The 18,660-nt window shown below is 38.5% G+C and overlaps 1 protein-coding gene across 1 annotated transcript in view; it reads left to right on the top strand.

The window, feature by feature from the left end:
- Window positions 1-18,660, top strand: part of LOC102208068 (contactin-associated protein-like 4) — a 118,949-nt gene that overhangs the window by 85,418 nt on the left and 14,871 nt on the right. The window contains exons 12-18 of the mRNA XM_005736945.1: window positions 1,865-1,984; window positions 2,133-2,333; window positions 2,957-3,119; window positions 4,418-4,545; window positions 5,174-5,344; window positions 7,200-7,418; window positions 15,709-15,948. Of these exons, the coding sequence (XP_005737002.1) occupies window positions 1,865-1,984; window positions 2,133-2,333; window positions 2,957-3,119; window positions 4,418-4,545; window positions 5,174-5,344; window positions 7,200-7,418; window positions 15,709-15,948 (1,242 nt within the window). The remainder of the gene's footprint in view (window positions 1-1,864; window positions 1,985-2,132; window positions 2,334-2,956; window positions 3,120-4,417; window positions 4,546-5,173; window positions 5,345-7,199; window positions 7,419-15,708; window positions 15,949-18,660) is intronic.

Below are 18,660 nucleotides of genomic sequence, written 5' to 3'. Positions count from 1 at the left end.
CACACACACACACACACACACACACACACACACACACACACACACACACACACACACACGCATGCAGCTATGGTAGTTGAATTTGGGTCAAAACCTTTCTTGAACTGTATCAGGGCAGTGTCTTGGGGAGAGTTAAACAAGCATTGACGTGGCTGTTGCTGCTCATAGATGGACTCAGACATATTCCCTTGTGGATGTGTGTGTGTATTCTACGCAACAAGCATTATGTAATCGTAGGGCTTTATATAATTTGCTTTCAGCTCATTTTTTTTCCGCACAATTACCAGTTTTATTGTTACAATTTTAATTGATGGACACAAATTTTAATTGATAGATGTTTTTAATTATTTTAAAATCACTAATCTTCTCATGTTTCCATGAATTTTTTATGCACATACTCTGGGTATACATGTACATATGTACTGGTGGGCATGTAGTCTGCTTGACTTTTATACTGAAAACAGTCAGTGACTCCTTGGTGATGACCGGTTGAGAGCAAGAAATGTGTAGCAATGATAAGTAGAACAGTAATGAGACTTGAAAAACTGGAAATGGAGAACATTAGCCTTGAAAGTAAAAGCTCTGCCTCACTACTGAATTTTAAAAACTTGTCATATATCATTTGAAGGCGAACACTTTCTAGTTCCAGGTTGCGGTGCACCTTTCACAGTTTCACTACTGGTCAGCAAGTAGTTGCTGAGTGTTTGCAGACAAATGAGCATCTTTCTTGCAAACTACTGCTAGCAACAAAATACCAGGGACGTTATGACCACTTTTATCTTGCAACTGCTGGAAATCTTCAGCAAACAATTGCATAGATGACTTGCCCATGTAACTGGTGTCTATGTAACTACAGTCACACTAGGGAAAATTATTGGGACTGTGTTTGATGAACATTTAATTTCATTGCCTTTTAAATCTTTCTTTCAAAGTCAGATCTGCAGCCATTTACAGTCAATCGCTGTCTTTAAAGCAACTTTAGATGCTGAGATGTTGCTATCAATCTGCAATTACATTGGGTCAATTTGACAATTACATCCAACCTATTTGTGATAAAGCCGAAAGCCGCAAATCTGTTGCCATCTGCATACACAGAAATTCAATTAAAAAGAAATACAACTATTTTACTGTCTCCATATTTAGAATCCTGCCAGAACTTCACAGGTCTGGAACAGAAATTTCAATTTAAAAAGTCCCCACAAATAGTGAACTACTTCCTGCACAGAAAAGTACTGGCATAGGAGTTTGACAACCTTGCTTTCTTATAGGAACATAACCAGAATGCATTGAATTGGTAACCAGTTGATTTAAGTTCTATTGCAAAGATATCAGTGGATATCAGAGTGACTCAGATTAATTGCAACATTTTGGCAATCAATATGGATTTATGAATTTAATGTCTGTTGCAAATCTGTGCAATCGCCTTGCAGTAGAATGTTTTTAACAGAACATTTTGAAAATGGCTGTTGTATGCAAAAAAGTGAAAGCAATCCCCCACAATAAAATGTTTTTCATAAGCTGAAGTCTTATTTTTACTCTAGTGTGACCGAGCCATAAAGCAAGTGAGTTATTTATATGTGATGTGACACATAATGTATTAACTGGTAGTGTTGGCTCTTTATGTAGATACAACAAATAAACAAGAATGTATTTGTTGTTTGAAATTTGTATCATTCAATTGCCAATATTAGAAATAATAAAAAGGTTACATCATGTGAATTCAGTTTGACTGTATCGCCCACGTCTGCCTGCCATTTATTAGGATGCATGTTATGGTTTAATGGTCCCAAGCATAGCTAAGAAATCAATAAGTGTTGATCCAGTTTATTAAAGTTTACGTTTTTTATTGTGTTCTTTTCCTCAGCAATATATGAACAGTCATGTGAGGCATACAAACACAAAGGCAACATGTCAGGGCATTACTATATAGACGTGGATGGCAGCGGACCAATCAAACCCCAGCTGATTTATTGTAACATGACAGGTATGGTACACAAACGTATTCTGTTTCCTTTTAAAGAAAATGTGCATTGTTTTTGTTTGTTTCTTTAGTTTGAAAGATTGTTTGGCTGCCAGCGTAACTATGTTCACACCTTCTCTTGGTCTTTCCACCCTGCCTGTCTCTCCACCAGAGGATAAGACGTGGATGGTGATTCAGCACAATAACACAGAGCTGACCAGAGTTCAGTCCTCCGCTGAGCGAAACCAACATTTTGCCTACTTTGACTATTCCTCTGAAGAGGAGCAATTAGTGGCTGTCATCAGCCAATCAGAGCACTGCGAGCAGGAACTGTCCTATCACTGCAGGAAGTCCCGCCTCTCCAACACACTTGGTAACATCTGGAGAAATAGTTGTTAGTTATTATGTGTTAAATTGATCAACTTTTTAACATAAGATATTCAGAAGAAGGGAGGTGGTGTGAACTGCTGATGTATTTAATTTAGTAAGAAATTAGAAATCATATTACAATACTGCTGCACATTTGTTACTGATTTTGCAACACAAATTAAGTGGATTTGTTTGATTTTATAATGAAGATTTAACTATCCATCTATCCATCCATCGATTCTCTTCTAACATAGGGCGAGAGGCGTGGTACACCCTGGACACATTCACACCTACGGCCAATTTAGAATCACCAGTAGAATCACCACTGACTGCACTGACTGACTGAGTGCTAATCACTGTGCCAAAGATAGAAAAGAAATGATAAAAAATAAACAAATGAAAACAGATGAATGATAAATTCTCTACTGGGGATGTTTCCCTTCCACGCTATCATTATCTTTATAGGAATCACCGTCTTCATACCATTTCAAAATGACTGTGAAATTGATTGCATTTGCAGTCTAACTCTTCCCTGTAGTGAAAAATAAATTAATGATTAATCACGTCTTTATCTATGTGTTTGTGTGTGTGTGTGTGTGTGTGTGTGTGTGTGTGTGTGTGCTCAAGAGGGGGCTCCTTTCAGCTGGTGGGTGGGAGGCGCCGGACCAGGTCAGAGCCAAACATCTTGGGGTGGAGCCCTGACCGGTACCCAGCAGTGTGGTTGCAGTCTGCAGGACAGCTGTCTGGATCCAAGTCACGACTGCAACTGTGATGCCGACTACGACCAATGGTACTGTACTTTGAAACTGCAAATGTGAACTATTATGGTATCACTCCAGGCTGTAAGTTCTATTTAAATCTGGGTTTTTGATTCTTTGTGTTGTAAAAGAAAATAGCTTTTGTTACCATATCATGGAAAGCGGGCAGAGTGTGTCACTCCATTTTGAAAACACATGCATGTCTCTGAGATTCTTTTACAAACTGATTTGGTTGCTTCCCATGACATCCTGCCACACTGAACAGCAAAGAGCCATAAAACAACAAATCCCAAGATATTTAAATGTCTCTTCCTTTTTGTTATCCACTCCTTTTTTATTCAGATCCTTTTATCCATCCTGTAAGCAATTCTGTATTTAGGTCACCTTCTCCAATCCTGTGACCAGTTCTGCAGTTAGACCCATGTTGTAACCCATAGGTGTCAAACTCTGGCCCGTGGGCCAAATTTGGCCCGCAGCCTAATTACATTTGGCCCGCGAAGCCATACCAAATTACTATTAGAGCTGGCCTACTGGTATTATACAGCTAATATATATATTGTTTAGTATTAAGCTTTGCTTGTTCCATATTCAGTTTTTCAGCAAAATTTGTTTTAGTCCATAAGAAAAGATTCATTCTTAAATCTGGAGGAATAAATATATTTCAATAAATATTAATGTTAGCCCGCGACTTTGTTCCAGTTTTGAATTTTGGGCCACTGTGTATTTGAGTTTGACACCCCTGTTGTAACCAATCCTGTTGGTGCCTGCATAGCCAAAGGTCCTTCATTCTATTATCTCTTAGCCTAAATCTGTACTGGGGAACTCTATTTTTATAGACTCTTCTCCTGCCATCAATATCCCATCAGATACACGGGCGCTGGATGCTGCCTAAAGTCCCAGATTCATTTTTTGACTACATTTCACAGCAACAAAGCAGACTGCTGGAATTTGAAGCGCCACAGAGCCGAGCTCGTGTGGTGAAGTTACAGATTAATCACTCGACCTGCGTTCGTTCAGAGACGGTTTTCACAAGACATTGTTTCAGACATGTTGTGTCAGCTTTTCTCAACATCCACCAGTGAGCCTCTGAGAGCAGACAAGCGCAGTCGAGAAATGAGGAGTTACTAATCTAAATACGGCCTGTCCTATTTTTTCAGACACAGTTTTGTTTGAGTTTTAATGGTGACAAGTTTTACCTTTGCTTTGCATGCATGATTATTCAGCTTTCTAATACCAATGCTTTCTCACCTTCCACACTCTCTTCCTATTCTTTCTTGCATTTCTTTGCCTTTTATGCAACCCTCCTCCTCTGTCCCCTCTTGTACCTCAGGACTGAGGACTCAGGCCTGCTTACCCATAAGGAGACCCTCCCAGTAAGGTCTCTGGTGCTGGGAGACATCCATCGGCCTGGGTCAGAGGCTGCCTATAGGGTCGGACCGCTACGTTGTCATGGAGACAGTAAATCCATTTAAATTGGTTATGGTTTAGCACAATGGGGGATGATGTTAAATATTGAGACCTCAGTTCTCTCCATATGAATATCATACATATTGATGATGTTTTGATGGAGTACTCAAGAAGTAGGTTTTATTCAACCACAGAGTGAAGAGAATTCAAGTAATTAGTGTATCCAATCACCCACCATTTAACTTGTTAATGGGAAAAGAGTCTGCACAAGCTAATTAGTAGCTAAAATATGACTTTATTTTTACTCTTTAATAACAACTAACACAAAGATATATAACAAACTAATGTAAGTGATAGATTTTACCTTGTGTTAATTGCTTCTAATTTTACCACTTAGTTTAATGACTACATAAATAAATGGCTTACTGATAAATCAGCCTAAATGAGATAGCATAGCTGGAGTTATGCCTTTATTCTTAGTTAATTAGCTGAACAGTTGGTTCATTTGTTTACCATGCGATTTTCATTATATAGCCATCATAATGAGTTTTCTTTTAATAAGCTTTGTTCCAAAGTGATATATCAAGTTTTTATAAGAAAGTTTTACATCCCTTTTTTATGAGCAAACATAAAGATATGGTATGACACATTTAAGAAGTGATTTTCTTTTTCTTTGCAGAGAACTTCTGGAATGCTGCATTTTTTGATAAGGAAACATCCTACCTTCACTTCCCAACCTTTCAGGGAGAGTTGAATGCAGACATCTCTTTCCTGTTTAAAACGACATCGTCCTCTGGGGTTTTCCTGGAGAATTTGGGCATCAAGGACTTTATCAGGATAGAACTCAGCTGTAAGTGAGAACTTAATGTCCTGGATAATTGTTATTGAATGCTCAATGCTTTCTTGATTTATTCTAAATAACTGATAATGACAGTTTATAAGAGGGATTATTGCATTTCTGCTTCTATTTTGAGATTAACTGTGCAGTTTGTTTCACGTTAACTTGGCAGAGGGGAAGAGTTTCTCAGTGTTTACGAATGTTTTTATTTGTTCAGATACTGCTAACTTCAGCCTCTAGCCACAGATGCCTACAGACTACTGAGTGACTCCCTGGCAACTGCAACTCGCTAGGGAAAATAAGTCGACTTGAATCCTCCTTAAATTGGTTGCAAGAAGATTGCGACAGTCTCCTGTATTTTCCAGTTTGTGTCAAAGGTTTTCAGGTCGTACTACTGCTCAGCTCTTTATAGAGCAAACATGTGCATAGAAGTCAGTAGCCGCATGCAAACTACAGGCTGCCAATTATGATGATTACATTGTCCCATGTTTTTGTTGATCTTCTTGCAGTTGACAGTCCAGTCAAGGCAAATAACAAAAATCACAGCAGCAGTTCCTCAAAAGCCTATTACAGTACAAGAGCTGGCTAAAAAAATATCTGTTCGTATATATCAGGAAGTTCCAACTAATTGGCCTGTAATTGCAATATTTTTCCACCCAACTGAATAAAAAAAATCTGAAAATTAAAATTAGATTACAGAGTGATTCCCAGTGAGCCTAGCAATGTATTACTGAACATTAGAATTATCATTACTTTTGATTTCAAATTAGGCTTGGTTGTAACAGTCTCAGCACACATGCAGTTTCCCACACACAGACACACACAGGAACAAACAGATGTGAGTCTTTTTTTCCTGCCCTCGGCTGGTCTCTAAATCATCTCAGATCTGCGTCCAGCTGTCTGTCCATGCTGCCAACAGATGGGCCGGTGGGAGGAAGTCACTTCACACTTCTGCCAACATATGATGATGGACGAACATGACTGACTAATGGGTTTGCTGAAAGACGGCGCATTCTGCAGCCAGACTGCAGGGAGAAAGAAGTCTATTAAAAATATCACTGAAAAAAGCCACAAAAGAGTCTGATACACTTTAGCTGCTAATAGAAAAACATGAGTGAAAAAAGAGCTTTCTTGCAAGTCAAAGCTTGTTTTCTCAACTGTGTTTGGATTTTTCTTTCTTTCCTCTTTTTGAATACAAAGCAAGAATCTGACTCCTTGCAGTCATTCTACTCTGCCCACATGCTTAACTAATACAGTTTGAAATTAGTGTAATTATTTGATTTGGCTATAATTTAATTTTAAAAAAACATAGCATGCATGTGCTCTTCAGTTCATTTTTCCAGTTACAGCAATATCAGACGACTCTGGCACCATCTGATCTACATTAGCTTTAGATTTGAATATACGTACACTATCATGTGCTTTATACTGATTTAAGCCAGAGCTTCATCCTCCCGCTCCAACTACTACCAGCTTTGCCTCTACTGGACAGCCAACAATGTGGCAGAAGAAGATGACAGTAAGGGCGTATCAGACCGGAAATGAAGCATGGTCTGGCACTGGCACTTATCATACACTGGCTCTACATTTTGTGCAGTTTTTGTCATCCATAAATAAATGATCAATGATAAACCTCTTAACTTCTTAAGCCTTAACTTCAAGAGTGTCATCAGCTTTGGACACAGTGTGATTATGGACTGATTCTTTGGAGTATCGTGGTTTGCAGTGAAAATAAGCACCCCTTTGATCATTTTCAATCAAGATTTCCATGAATCAGATGTGGTCTGCTGATGTGAAGGCTTCTTCACCTAATGTTTGTTTTTAAGGCTTTTATATGATCTTTTTATCTGTGAATAATCCTCTTCAGCTTCTATGGAGGTTGTCTTCTCCTTCGATGTGGGGAATGGGCCACTGGATGTACGAGTGAAGACAAGCTTCCCGTTGAATGACAGCCGATGGCACAGAGTGCAAGCTGAGCGAAATGTGAAGGAAGCATCGCTGCGTGTCGATAATTTCCCCGCCGCCACCCACGAAGCTCCCACTGATGGACTCATGCATCTTCAGCTAAACAGCCAGTTATTTATAGGTGAGGAGCAAAAGTTGACTTTTTTTTTTCAAAAAGTTTAAGAAACCTGAGGAACATTTAAAGTGAGAACATGGGATTTTTAGATTAAAATAAGTCAGGGTTAATTTAAGGTTATCAAGATTAGCCACTTTGTTAAGAAAAAATATCGTCTCGATTTGAATTTGATGGCAACAACGCATCTCAAAAGTCTCAAAAGGCCAGAAGGGCAAGTTAAACTAAAAAGAAACAGCTGACAATAGCTCAGCAACAGGAGTGGAGATTTAAGAAAAGCAACTTAGAGAGGCAGAATTTCTCAGCAGCAAAGGTGGGCAGATGGAACAACTTCAGAATAATGGCTCACGCTGTAAAGTTGTACTACAGATGTTGTTGAGAAGTAGTCACAACTGTTAGCTGCTAGAATACAATATCAGACAAAAACATCCCATATGGAAAAGAAATAGTAAAAACTTATATGTGATTACTCATGAAAGTGGCCACTTTCTCATTACTTTCATATATTGTTTTAGTAAGTATCCAAAACATACAAGTTTCATTATATAATCTTTCAAGGGATCTTATATGTGTTTTCACTCTTATATGCTTTTCATACAAGTTTCACACAAGACAGATACAAACTTTATAAGATTTATATATATCTTTTCCATATGGGATGACACTGTTCCTTTCCCACAATTCCAGGAGCTGGTCTCCTCAGGCTGAATTTAAAAGAGGATGCTGCCATCAAATTCAAAATGACCTCAAATGGGATTTTTCTTAAAATTATGTTTTTCACTTTAAACATTTGTTTAAAATGTTTTCTGTGTTATGTTTTGAATAAAATATGGGTTAATGCGATTTGCAAACCATTTGCAAACCATCATTCTGTTTTTTTATTTATATTTTACACAGTGTTACACAGAATTGGATATGGACAAACACGCATGCAAATGTGCCCACATGCAAAGACAACCTGATAAAAACAGAATTTAATTCTTGCAGTTTCTACCCAACCACACAAGTCCCACATGGACACCTGTTGGAGGTGGTCGACTGATTATCTGCATAGTGTATGTAAAATAAGAGCAAACCTTACTGTTAGAGTCCAATCCAGTTGGTGTTTAGGTATTTGGAAAGTGGTGAGGAGTGATTAGAAGAGCTGATGATTTTGACTTTACCAAGAAAGAATTCTGCTATACTGTATGCAGGACGTGCTGAATTCAGTTTTTCTAAACAGTAATTACTCTGGATAAGTAATGTCCATTTGTGTGTGCTAAAAAAGTGTAATATTTGGTGTGTGTGTGATTATAACCATCACAAACCAACTGTGCATTCTGCTAGGAAAATGGGAAGTAAGTGCAGCCAGTTATTAAAATTTGCAAAAAATACCTAGAAATATAGTAAATACACCAAAATTACTACATTTCTAATGAGCTTGAAACTCAGTATTTGGTACGACCACTTTTATTCATCAGCATAGTCTGAACTAACCTAGACAAACTTTCTTGTAATTGTCTTCAAAGCTTGTCTTTAGATGTTGGCTGCTTTTTCTTCTGTTCATTGTCATGAGGTCCCACACTGCTTTTATCAATTTTGACAAAATCTCAAACACCACTGGCTGAAATGTAGTAAATAAAGTAACAAAGTCTCTAATTTAATTTAATTTAGAATTGGTTATTTGCTAAGTTGCCTGTTATATGTAGAGACGACACTTACTCATTCTTTCTGTTAGTTGCATTTTTTTATGGTTGATTAAGTCATGACTCAGTGGTAAGTGGCTAAACGAAAAACAAACTGAAAGAATATTGATGTGAAAATGGTCATAAGCGAGGACTGGACTGAGAATGTGTGAAAAAGCAACCAATATACAAAGAAAAACTTTGGAACCCTTCAGATAGTCTATTCTATTGATCAAGACCACTTACAAAAATTCCATGAGCCTGGCTTATTTGAAACAATTTATCTATAATACTGTAGAAGATCAATAATACTAGGTGTAAGAGTTTTATAAGCACAAAAGAAATGACATTTTTGTAACCTGGAGATAGAAGTCTGTGAGGAGGTTGGCTTCTACAGACACCTCTATGATGCATCAGTGCAGGAAATTGGATACCAAAAGAGACTGGTGAAATACCTAAAAGATACAGCCTTCTGCAAAAGAGTGTGAAGTCTCTGAAATTTCAATAATTTCCTGTTTTCACTTTTTCACTTTTTCTCTTATATTTTTTCTGAGCTGTGGCTCCAATAATTGAGATATATCATTATTATTCCCAGAGTTTAAGTTCACCACATTTGTTAGACAGCTGAAGATGTTTTAGACATCACTGACAAAAGCAGTGTTACATGGAAAGTAAATGCAAACAAAGAGCCAAAATGGAAAGTTAAGTTTAAAGGAATAAAGCAACTGCCATAGCCCTAGTGAGTTAAAAGCCATGGTATGGGGATACAGGGTTGTGAGTTCAACTTCACTATCTCCACCCATGCCTGATTACTGCCAGACCTGCTGAAAGCTGTCCGACAAACTGAAGATCTCAGAAAGCAACACACTGTGCTGCAATCTAAAGAAACAGTAAGAAACAGAATGAACAAAAATGGCATCCATGGGAGAGTTCCGAGGCAAAAACATCTGCTGACCAAAAAGAATCCAAAAATTCAAAAAACATCTTGATCTCCAAGACTTTGGGGAAAATACTCTGTGGACTGACAACAGAAAAGATTTGTGTCTTGTTACATCTGCCGTAAAACTAGTACAGCGTTTGATAAAAAGAACATCATAGCTCATCATAGCATTACTCTGCCTAGTATACACTAAGCTAGCCCTAGACACTAGCCCACTAACAAGCTAGCCCTAGACACTAGCCCACTAACAAGCTAGCTCTAGACACTAGCCCACTAACAAGCTAGCTCTAGACACTAGCCCAGTGTCTAGGGCTGCTTTGCTTCTTCAGGGCCTGGACAACTTGCCCTAATTGATTAAATTATGAATCCTGATGGAAAATGTTTGACTATCAGTTCATCCCTTGACGCTTAAGCACACTGAGGTTATGTGCTGTTATGATCTGAAATATAACAGCAAGTCCACCTCTGAATGGCTAATAAGAATGAAGGTTTTGAAACCCTAGTCAAAGTTTGGACTAAAATCCAATTAAGATGCTTTGGCATGAATTTAAACACTTTAAACAGACTTTAAACAGGCCGCTGATGCTGGAAAACACTCCAATGAGGCTGAATTAAAAACAATTCTGCAAAGAAGAGTGAGCCAAAATTCCTCCACAGGGAAGTGAAAGACTCATAGTCAGTTATCGCAGACTGCTGTTCTGTACCTCATATACAGACGCAAAGTTTGGGGGCTTTCATTGAAAATACCTTCCCTGTTCTTCTGCCTCGCTCTTGGGACAGCCAGAGGCAACTGGTAGGTGACCCATGGGACCTAAATGTTAAATCCGAATAAATCCTGAGAAGAAACCAAAACCAAACAGATGTATTGTCTGACTTTCATCATTACCCACTCTGTGGCCGTGTAACCAAACGTCGGTTAGTTTCCACTGAAACACAAATGAAAATGGGTCACACTTTTAAAGTTACATGTAAATTCAAATGGCAAATGAAGCTATGTGATGTTGTTTTTTTTTTTTGTTTTTTTTTTCGCCTGTCCCATTTGGTTCTTTAGCCATCAGAATTGTTGTCTGAAGACCAACAAGGATGCCCAATGGATTTACTTTGCCAAATGGATCATCGTGGCATTGCCGTATTGGTCCATTTGGTCGATCTTTGTTTTTATTATTCATTATATTTTATTTTCAGATGTTACCGACGGGACAGACATGAGTGAGAGATAGGAAAGGGAGAGAGAAAGAGGAAGGAAAGGAAAAACAGAAGGGGAGAGGGACAGATGTGATGTTGTTTTTAACGAACATTACCAAAACAACAGGAAACATTGACGCTGTCATTTGGTCTTCTAGTGAGTGTTTATACTACCAGGGGAGTGTTTGTGGGACTGAATCAAAATAAATCACTTGTGTTCAATGAAGGAGCATGTCGCCTGGTGTGACAATGCAGCTCTGTGTATTTTGAGGCATTAGCAGAGCTCAGCAGCACAGGGGAACGAGCGATGTCAGACTTTGGCTACATGCGTATACTTATTACCGTTTTTTCTTTTCATGAGATTTGTAAGAAGCAGCTTTATCCTTTAGAGGAGATAAACCTAACTGTATGAGCGACACTTACTCTTTTAAAAAATGTAATATTGCCTCTTTAACATTACAGTTTAAACTGACTGAGCTTTCTTTTATTAAATCAATAGCTTTTTGTCATTTTTAGGAGATGTTGCATACATTTTTCCACCATTTTCCTCTTAAATTCACCACTTCTGTTCCAAACACATCCAGATGCCTACACATTAATCTATCTGAACTGTGCTTGAAAATCAGTCTTGTACTGTAAGGCTTTGGCTTTGTTCAAATAACATTGGTTCATTTATTTTTGTAGGTATTACATTTTTTGAAGAGAAACAAAACCATTGAACAAAGTGTGATGAGACTGAGAGGCTGCAGAGAGATCGAAGTGGGAATTGAGTTGCTGGTAGTGTCAAGCTAATAATCCGCTCTGAACAGCTAAAAAAGAAACGAACATCAGTCGTTTTCTTTACTTGGGCGGGATTTACCGGCAACACATGGGGACTCATTTGTTTGAACAGAAATGTGATTAAAAGGATTTTGAAGGACAATACTTTTTAAGGTGTTTTTGTCTGTCTTGACTCTGTTTTTAGTAAAACGTCAGTGTTTGGGTGCCTTTGCGCTCTTTCTGCAGCTTTATTGTTAATCCAGTGTTCACAACACGCCCTCTGTGGAATCATAATTCACAGTACTGCAAAGACATCTGTATTACTATGAATAATGGATCTCATTTGTAATATATAAAATTGTGTAACTTAATAAGAAATTATGTTTACTGGTTTAAATAAATAAACCTTAATATTTCCTTGTTTTTATGCTTGCGGTTTATGAACAATACAATTCAGCAAAATTAAGCAGGATGTCACTATGGGTTATGTTTTGCATTATTGTTACTTGGCCTAGGATGTAGCTACATTAATCAATGCTTTAATAAATCATAGGTGAGCGTACTGGTACACGGCACATCTGACTTTAATGGTGCATACTGCTTCGGTGAAGGAGTATCGGGCTATTAAATCTCTGTAGCTTGATAATGAAGTGTTCATAACCCTGTTGGTCATGGTTGTGTAATAGTTTTTTTGTTTTCTGGTTGATTCTTTTAAGGCTATACAGAGGAAGGCAGCTTTGTATTTATATGGCAGATAATCAGTAAATTCACAGGACTTAAAGCTCGAAATATTTCTGTGTCTGAATTATACAGATGAGAACATATTTATGAGCCCCCCATGTCTTTTTTAAAAAGAAATTCCCAAATGCTGTTAAACCAAGCAGAGGAAACTTCAAATCCACCATCTGGCATGGGCCTTTCTGCGTGGAGTTTATATGTTCTCCCCGTGTCTGTGTGGGTACTCTGGCATGACACAGTCCCTTATAGATGGATGCCTAAAAAATCACCAGGGTAAAAATGATCAGTCCCCCTTCCTTCCTGCCATTCCATTTAAAATTCACTGTGGTTACACTGTGCACACTTTTTTTTGTGTTCCATATAATAATATTTCCACATATAGTAAAACCAACGTGTGCAGCAACCAGACAACATGAAATGTGCAGAGTTTGGCACCAAGCGCAGGTGGACAACTGGATGAAGTAGATAAATCCTCTTAATGCTCAGGACCTTAAGAAGGCCCTGATTGTGATTCCACCACCTGGCTGAGGCCTTTCTGTGTGAAGTTTGCATGCTCTCCCTGTGTCTGGGTGCTCCCGCTTCCTACCACAGTCCAAAGACGTGAATCTACATTTCCCAAAGATGTGATGGTTGTCTGTCTCTTTGCATTAGCCCTGCGACAGACTGGCGACCTGTCCAGCGTGTATCCTGCCTCTCGCCCTATGGTAGCTGGGATAGACTTCAGCCCCCCCTCAAACATGACAAGGATAAGCACCAGAAAATGGATATGCATTTATTGTGTAAAGCAGAAACTTCAGGAAATCAGTAGATTTTTTTCTTTTCCGAAGCTACAGTATATATATTATCAGGCTGTTTTTTTCACGTGCCCAGCTATGCTGAATTAGGTCAAAACTCTGCAAAATGACCATCTTACAAAGCCTCAGCAGCTCGCTTCAGTCAGCTCACAGCCAGTATTCTAGCGGAGTGTTGATATGGCAGTATGCCCCAGGGTCTTTCGCTCCATCTGCCAATCTTCTTCCAAGATGGGAAAGTCTGTCTGTGCTTTTAGCTGCGAGGCGCTTCTCTTCAGCCTTGATCAAAGAGCTGGTCTTCTTGGGATTATGTTTGTTGCTGTAACTGACTGCTGAGGTTGCTATCTCAGCATCTGCTTTGTGCACCTGAATGTGCTACCACCGGGAGCATCCTTTCTTTGGGCAGCTGCTGAAGATGGGTTTGAATCCTCCACCCAAACATTGTACCCAAGGCGTGTTGCTCTTTCCCCCAAGAGTGAAAATTTGCAGGACTAGGCAAACCATCATAGGCTGCTTCGATCAGGAAGCACACTTGGTAAAAATCAGCCTGCAATGCGTTTTGTGCTACATTAAAAACTTTCCCCTCCATTTATTAAATGTCTGCAGCCATTCAAAGGCAGTAGGACACAAAGGTGGAAAAATACTCAGCCTCTGATTTTAGCAGTGCCGTTCCAAAGCATTAAGCATTGCAGCATTGAATACTAAGCATTGTAGTTCACTGTTCTTACTATTCTTTTAACAGCAGTACTGTGTGCAAGCTCTTTAATCAAAATTATTATTTTTAATGCTACAATATAACCATTGTTGTCATTCGTGAAAGAAAAGAGACAGAGGAAATATGTTATTATCTTCTGATAAAGTTGCCAACTTGCAGTTATTCACTTGCATTAATAAACAGAACAATTAGTTTTAGTCCTTGATTAATTTTCGACTTCCAGGCTCAGATTGGAACCTGCAATTCAATTTTTCAATTAAAAAAATAATAAAAATTTTTAGTTTTAAACAAGTTTTCTTTTGACAGATTTCTCCATTATTTGTGTTTCCTTGTTCTTCTCACAGATAGTCTAATACATTTGTTAAGCATTGTATAATTTCTCCAGAAGCAACCTCTCAGTTGTTGAGCTGTTGAAACCTGTGATTGTCTCAGCTGTACAGTGAGGAGACCGGTGATTGGATGAGAGTGAAATTATTAGTCACGTCATTTCATCTGATTTATAATTCACTTCAGTCAGCCCCTTTGCACTTACAAGCATGTACGAATGACCTAAAAAGACCACTCTGAGCTTGTTGTTGCACTGGAGTTAAAACAGGGATCTGGATTATTCACCATAAAGTGGGAAAGTAAAACTGCTTAAATGGCTGAAATTCATGTTGTCATGCAAGGCTTTTCCTTTCACTCCTACAGGACTTCTTCCTCTGGCAGTGTGTGTCCTTTGTTTCTTCCCTTGGTCAGAGGTGGCACCCCTCAGGACCCCGTCCTTGTTCTTTTTGTGCACTGTGATCTCTTCCTTTCTTAACAGTCACAACCAGTACTTTCTAGAATCATGGAGTAGATTTGGCTTTTTAAATCATCATTGAGCAGGAGTTTTCCTTTCTCTGTATTTCATTTCATTCTTTGTAGTCAAGCTTATCTTCACAGAACATGTTAAAAGACGTTAATTAATTTTCCTGCCATGTGTGCTCATAATGTGTAGGCGTTTTATAACTTTTGTTGCAGAAGGAAGTCAGAGCCACACAGAGGTTATCGATTTTGTGGAATGAAAAGCTGCTTTGGCTGAACATTGACTGTGACAATAATACCCTGCCAATAACCGTCTATGAAAACAATAATAACTGTCAGGAATGGATGCAGCCAGCTTGGAACTGTAATTTTGCCCAGACCCTGTATGAACTGCCTATATTCGAATGTTAATAGGAAAATGAAAGGAAGCAGGGATTCGTCCGCGCACACCAGATGGCTCAACAGCCAAGTAGTTAGTCCAACAGCGAGGACCAGTTTTAGGCTGTGTGACTGTGTCTGCCCTGCAGTGCAGACATGGTCTTGTGCCACAGTGGCAACTTATGGCTGTCAATCATAATTTACTGCTGAGAAGTATGAAAAACTATAGATCTGCAGTCTATAGGAACTAGACTGTACTGCATAGAACTTACATTAAGAGGTTTGAGTCTGAGTAGGCAGAAAAAGAGCAATGGTGTATCAAGTGTTATTTCTTTCCTGGCAGGAGGCACTGCATCCAGACAGAAAGGCTTTTTGGGCTGTATCCGCTCTCTGCAGCTGAATGGCGTCACTCTGGACCTGGAGAAGAGAGCTAAGATCACGCCTGGAGTCCTACCTGGATGCCCAGGCCACTGCAGCAGCTATGGCTCGCTGTGCCAGAACGAGGGTCGCTGTGAGGAAAAAGCCAACGGTTTCTCCTGCGACTGTGGACAGTCGGCCTACAGTGGAGCCTTCTGCCACAAAGGTACAGACACTCACACTGACAGTGGAGACTTTCTGCCACTGATTACACAGATCCATAGACTCAATTCATTGATGTTCTTTGTACAGACTGTTTATAAAAGACTTCTGGGCCTGAAAACCTAATGGCAAACCTGCCTTCTTACATCATTTTTATTTGTATGTACGCCTGTGAGAAAATTGTGCTGTGGACAGTGTTGGTCAAGTTACTTGAGAAAAGTAATCAGTAACTAATTACTGATTACTTCCCCCCAAAAGTAATCCCGTTACTTTACTGATTACTTATTTTCAAAAGTAATTAATTACTTAGTTACTTTTTAAAAACACGATTTACAACCTGAATAGGTAATAAAGCGATAGATCTTTCAGCCCAATTCTACTTTATCTGCATAATCCATCATACAAAATGTAATCAAATGGAAAAGTCTCTTTTTAAAACTTGTTTTATTAGTTTTAATCTTTTAACTTTATGCATCAAGCAAAAATTAAATTATATGCAACATTCACTGACTGGAAGAAATTTATTTAACATTTAAACCTATTTTCTGCACATTCCAGCAGATAAAATAAAATATTTTTTGTGTTTACACTCAGTCTTTCAAATAAATGTCATTGTCATGAGACACTCTCGCAAGAAAATCACGGTTTTAGTAACGCAGTAACGCAGCGTGCTTACGGGAAAGTAACAGTAATCTAATTACCGTTTTTGGAATAGTAATCCCTTACTTTACTCGTTACTCAAAAAAAGTAATCGGATTACACACGTTACTGCCCATCTCTGGCTATGGATCACTTTATTGTCTTAATACCTTCTTTTAAGTCTTATAAAATACAGTATGATAATTATTTCATACATCATGGTATCCATTCGAGTCAAAAAAAGAAAAAGAAGAAGAGAGCAAGATCTGCTTTCGAGCTGGCCTACTTTTTGACTGATATAACACCACTGTAGCAGTGCGCAGTGACCGTCGCCATCTTGGTGCAAGATGGCGACGGTCAAAGTCCTTGACAATTCAAGCTAGGATGTGCACATTCTCTGGCTCTGTGCCTTAATAAATATATTTAAAAGCAAATGCAAGGCTTCCTTCTATATTTAAAAGATTAAACAAAAGTATTAATGTGAACTTTATTCATAACTGCAGACCCAGAAATCTCAATATCCAGCAGCCTCCAGACAAGAACGACTAATATTTTAAGATCACAAGCTGCAGCAGCAAACACCTCAGGGAGCCATGGTCTGATATCATAATGAAATTGAAAGGAAATCTCTAGAGTTGAAATTGGCTCCCTCCATATTTTTGTCCCTACTATTGCCTTGACAATTTCATTTTTTTTGTGCATAAGAGATGAAAGACTAATTCAGCATAAAATTCATTATAGGTTTGTGTCTAAGAAAGGCAGAGTACACTTTTAGATGCAGGATCTTTCATGAGATAAGGAATGAAAAAGAAATATTAGGGTGGTATTTGATCGCTTGAAGATAGTTATTCTGAAACACAGTTTTGTATTTTACAACCCTGCATAATATTCCTGTAATATTGAGAGACCTAGAAAGTGTCTGGTTCAGATCACAGTAAGCTAATTCTGTTCTTTTGGATGTAGTGTTGTCCAACATTTCATCACCTGTCCAAGGGTCGTCTTCTGACTCTCATATGTTTCTCCCACTGAAATGCTACGTCCAGAAAAATAGAATCAGCATTCTGGGATGATTGATATCTTGATTAAGGCTTTAATGGTAACATTTTATAAGTGCAAGAAAATATGTTTAGACACTTTTTCTTTTCTCTTTCTCTGTAATAAATGAACATCTTAGTACTTTATACATTTATATATTCCTGATGCTTTCATCACATTTTATAACACTTGTACCAACTTTTGAATGACTTTGAAAATCAAGAGTGATTTCCTTCTGTCTTAACAGCAGCTTATTATGTTTTTTTATGGCACTTTATTTTGACAGTTCAGTCTGTGCATCCTATAGAGCTGCTCTCCAAATAAAGGAAAAGAGATTTGCTGGCCAATTTCATATATCAGTCACAGGCATTACATTAGTGAAACTCTCAATGGAACAACATCTTCTTACGCTCACTGTTATAGTAAACATGGAAATAGAAGAAAGAAAGAAGAAAAAAGTATAAAACTTTGAATTAAAAGTTTGATTTATGCTTTGTCATTCATACACATAATGTTACACCAGAAAAGATCAGGACCATGTGTTGTCTTGTTACACTATTCAGGTTAATGAGTTTGACCTTTCCTAAAAGCAGTAGGGTAAGGGCAGCTAATATTAGCCTACAATCTGCTATGGCAGCGAACAGGGCACGCAGTGGAGAAACACTATATGCAGTGGAAGAGCTAAATGAAAACACAAACTCTGGTATTGGCAATGCTACGTTGCAACTTCTACTAGAGGACACAAACACACTGTCACGGTGTACAAGGTGGACTCACGCGCTGGACTCCGGGGATTGATGCACACAGGAGAATTAATTAATGAACAATGTCCAATGAGTGTATATACAAAAGGTACAGGGCAGTGCTATCTACAAAGGTGCGGGGCAAAAGGTGAGAAGGGCAGGGCTCCGGGGGAAATCCAGGTGAACACTCTTGTCTCTCTCCAAACAATCCAAACATGAATCCACTCAAACACTCGTCGCTCAGGGAACACCAGGGAAAACAGTCCAGAGGGTCTGACTCTGCACACAAAGAAACACAC

Source organism: Pundamilia nyererei, unplaced genomic scaffold (assembly GCF_000239375.1).
Source record: "Pundamilia nyererei isolate P.nyererei 1_Seehausen unplaced genomic scaffold, PunNye1.0 scaffold00072, whole genome shotgun sequence".
NCBI lineage: Eukaryota > Metazoa > Chordata > Actinopteri > Cichliformes > Cichlidae > Pundamilia > Pundamilia nyererei.
Note: the sequence above shows the minus strand (reverse complement) of the source record. Positions and strands in the feature narration are given on the sequence as shown.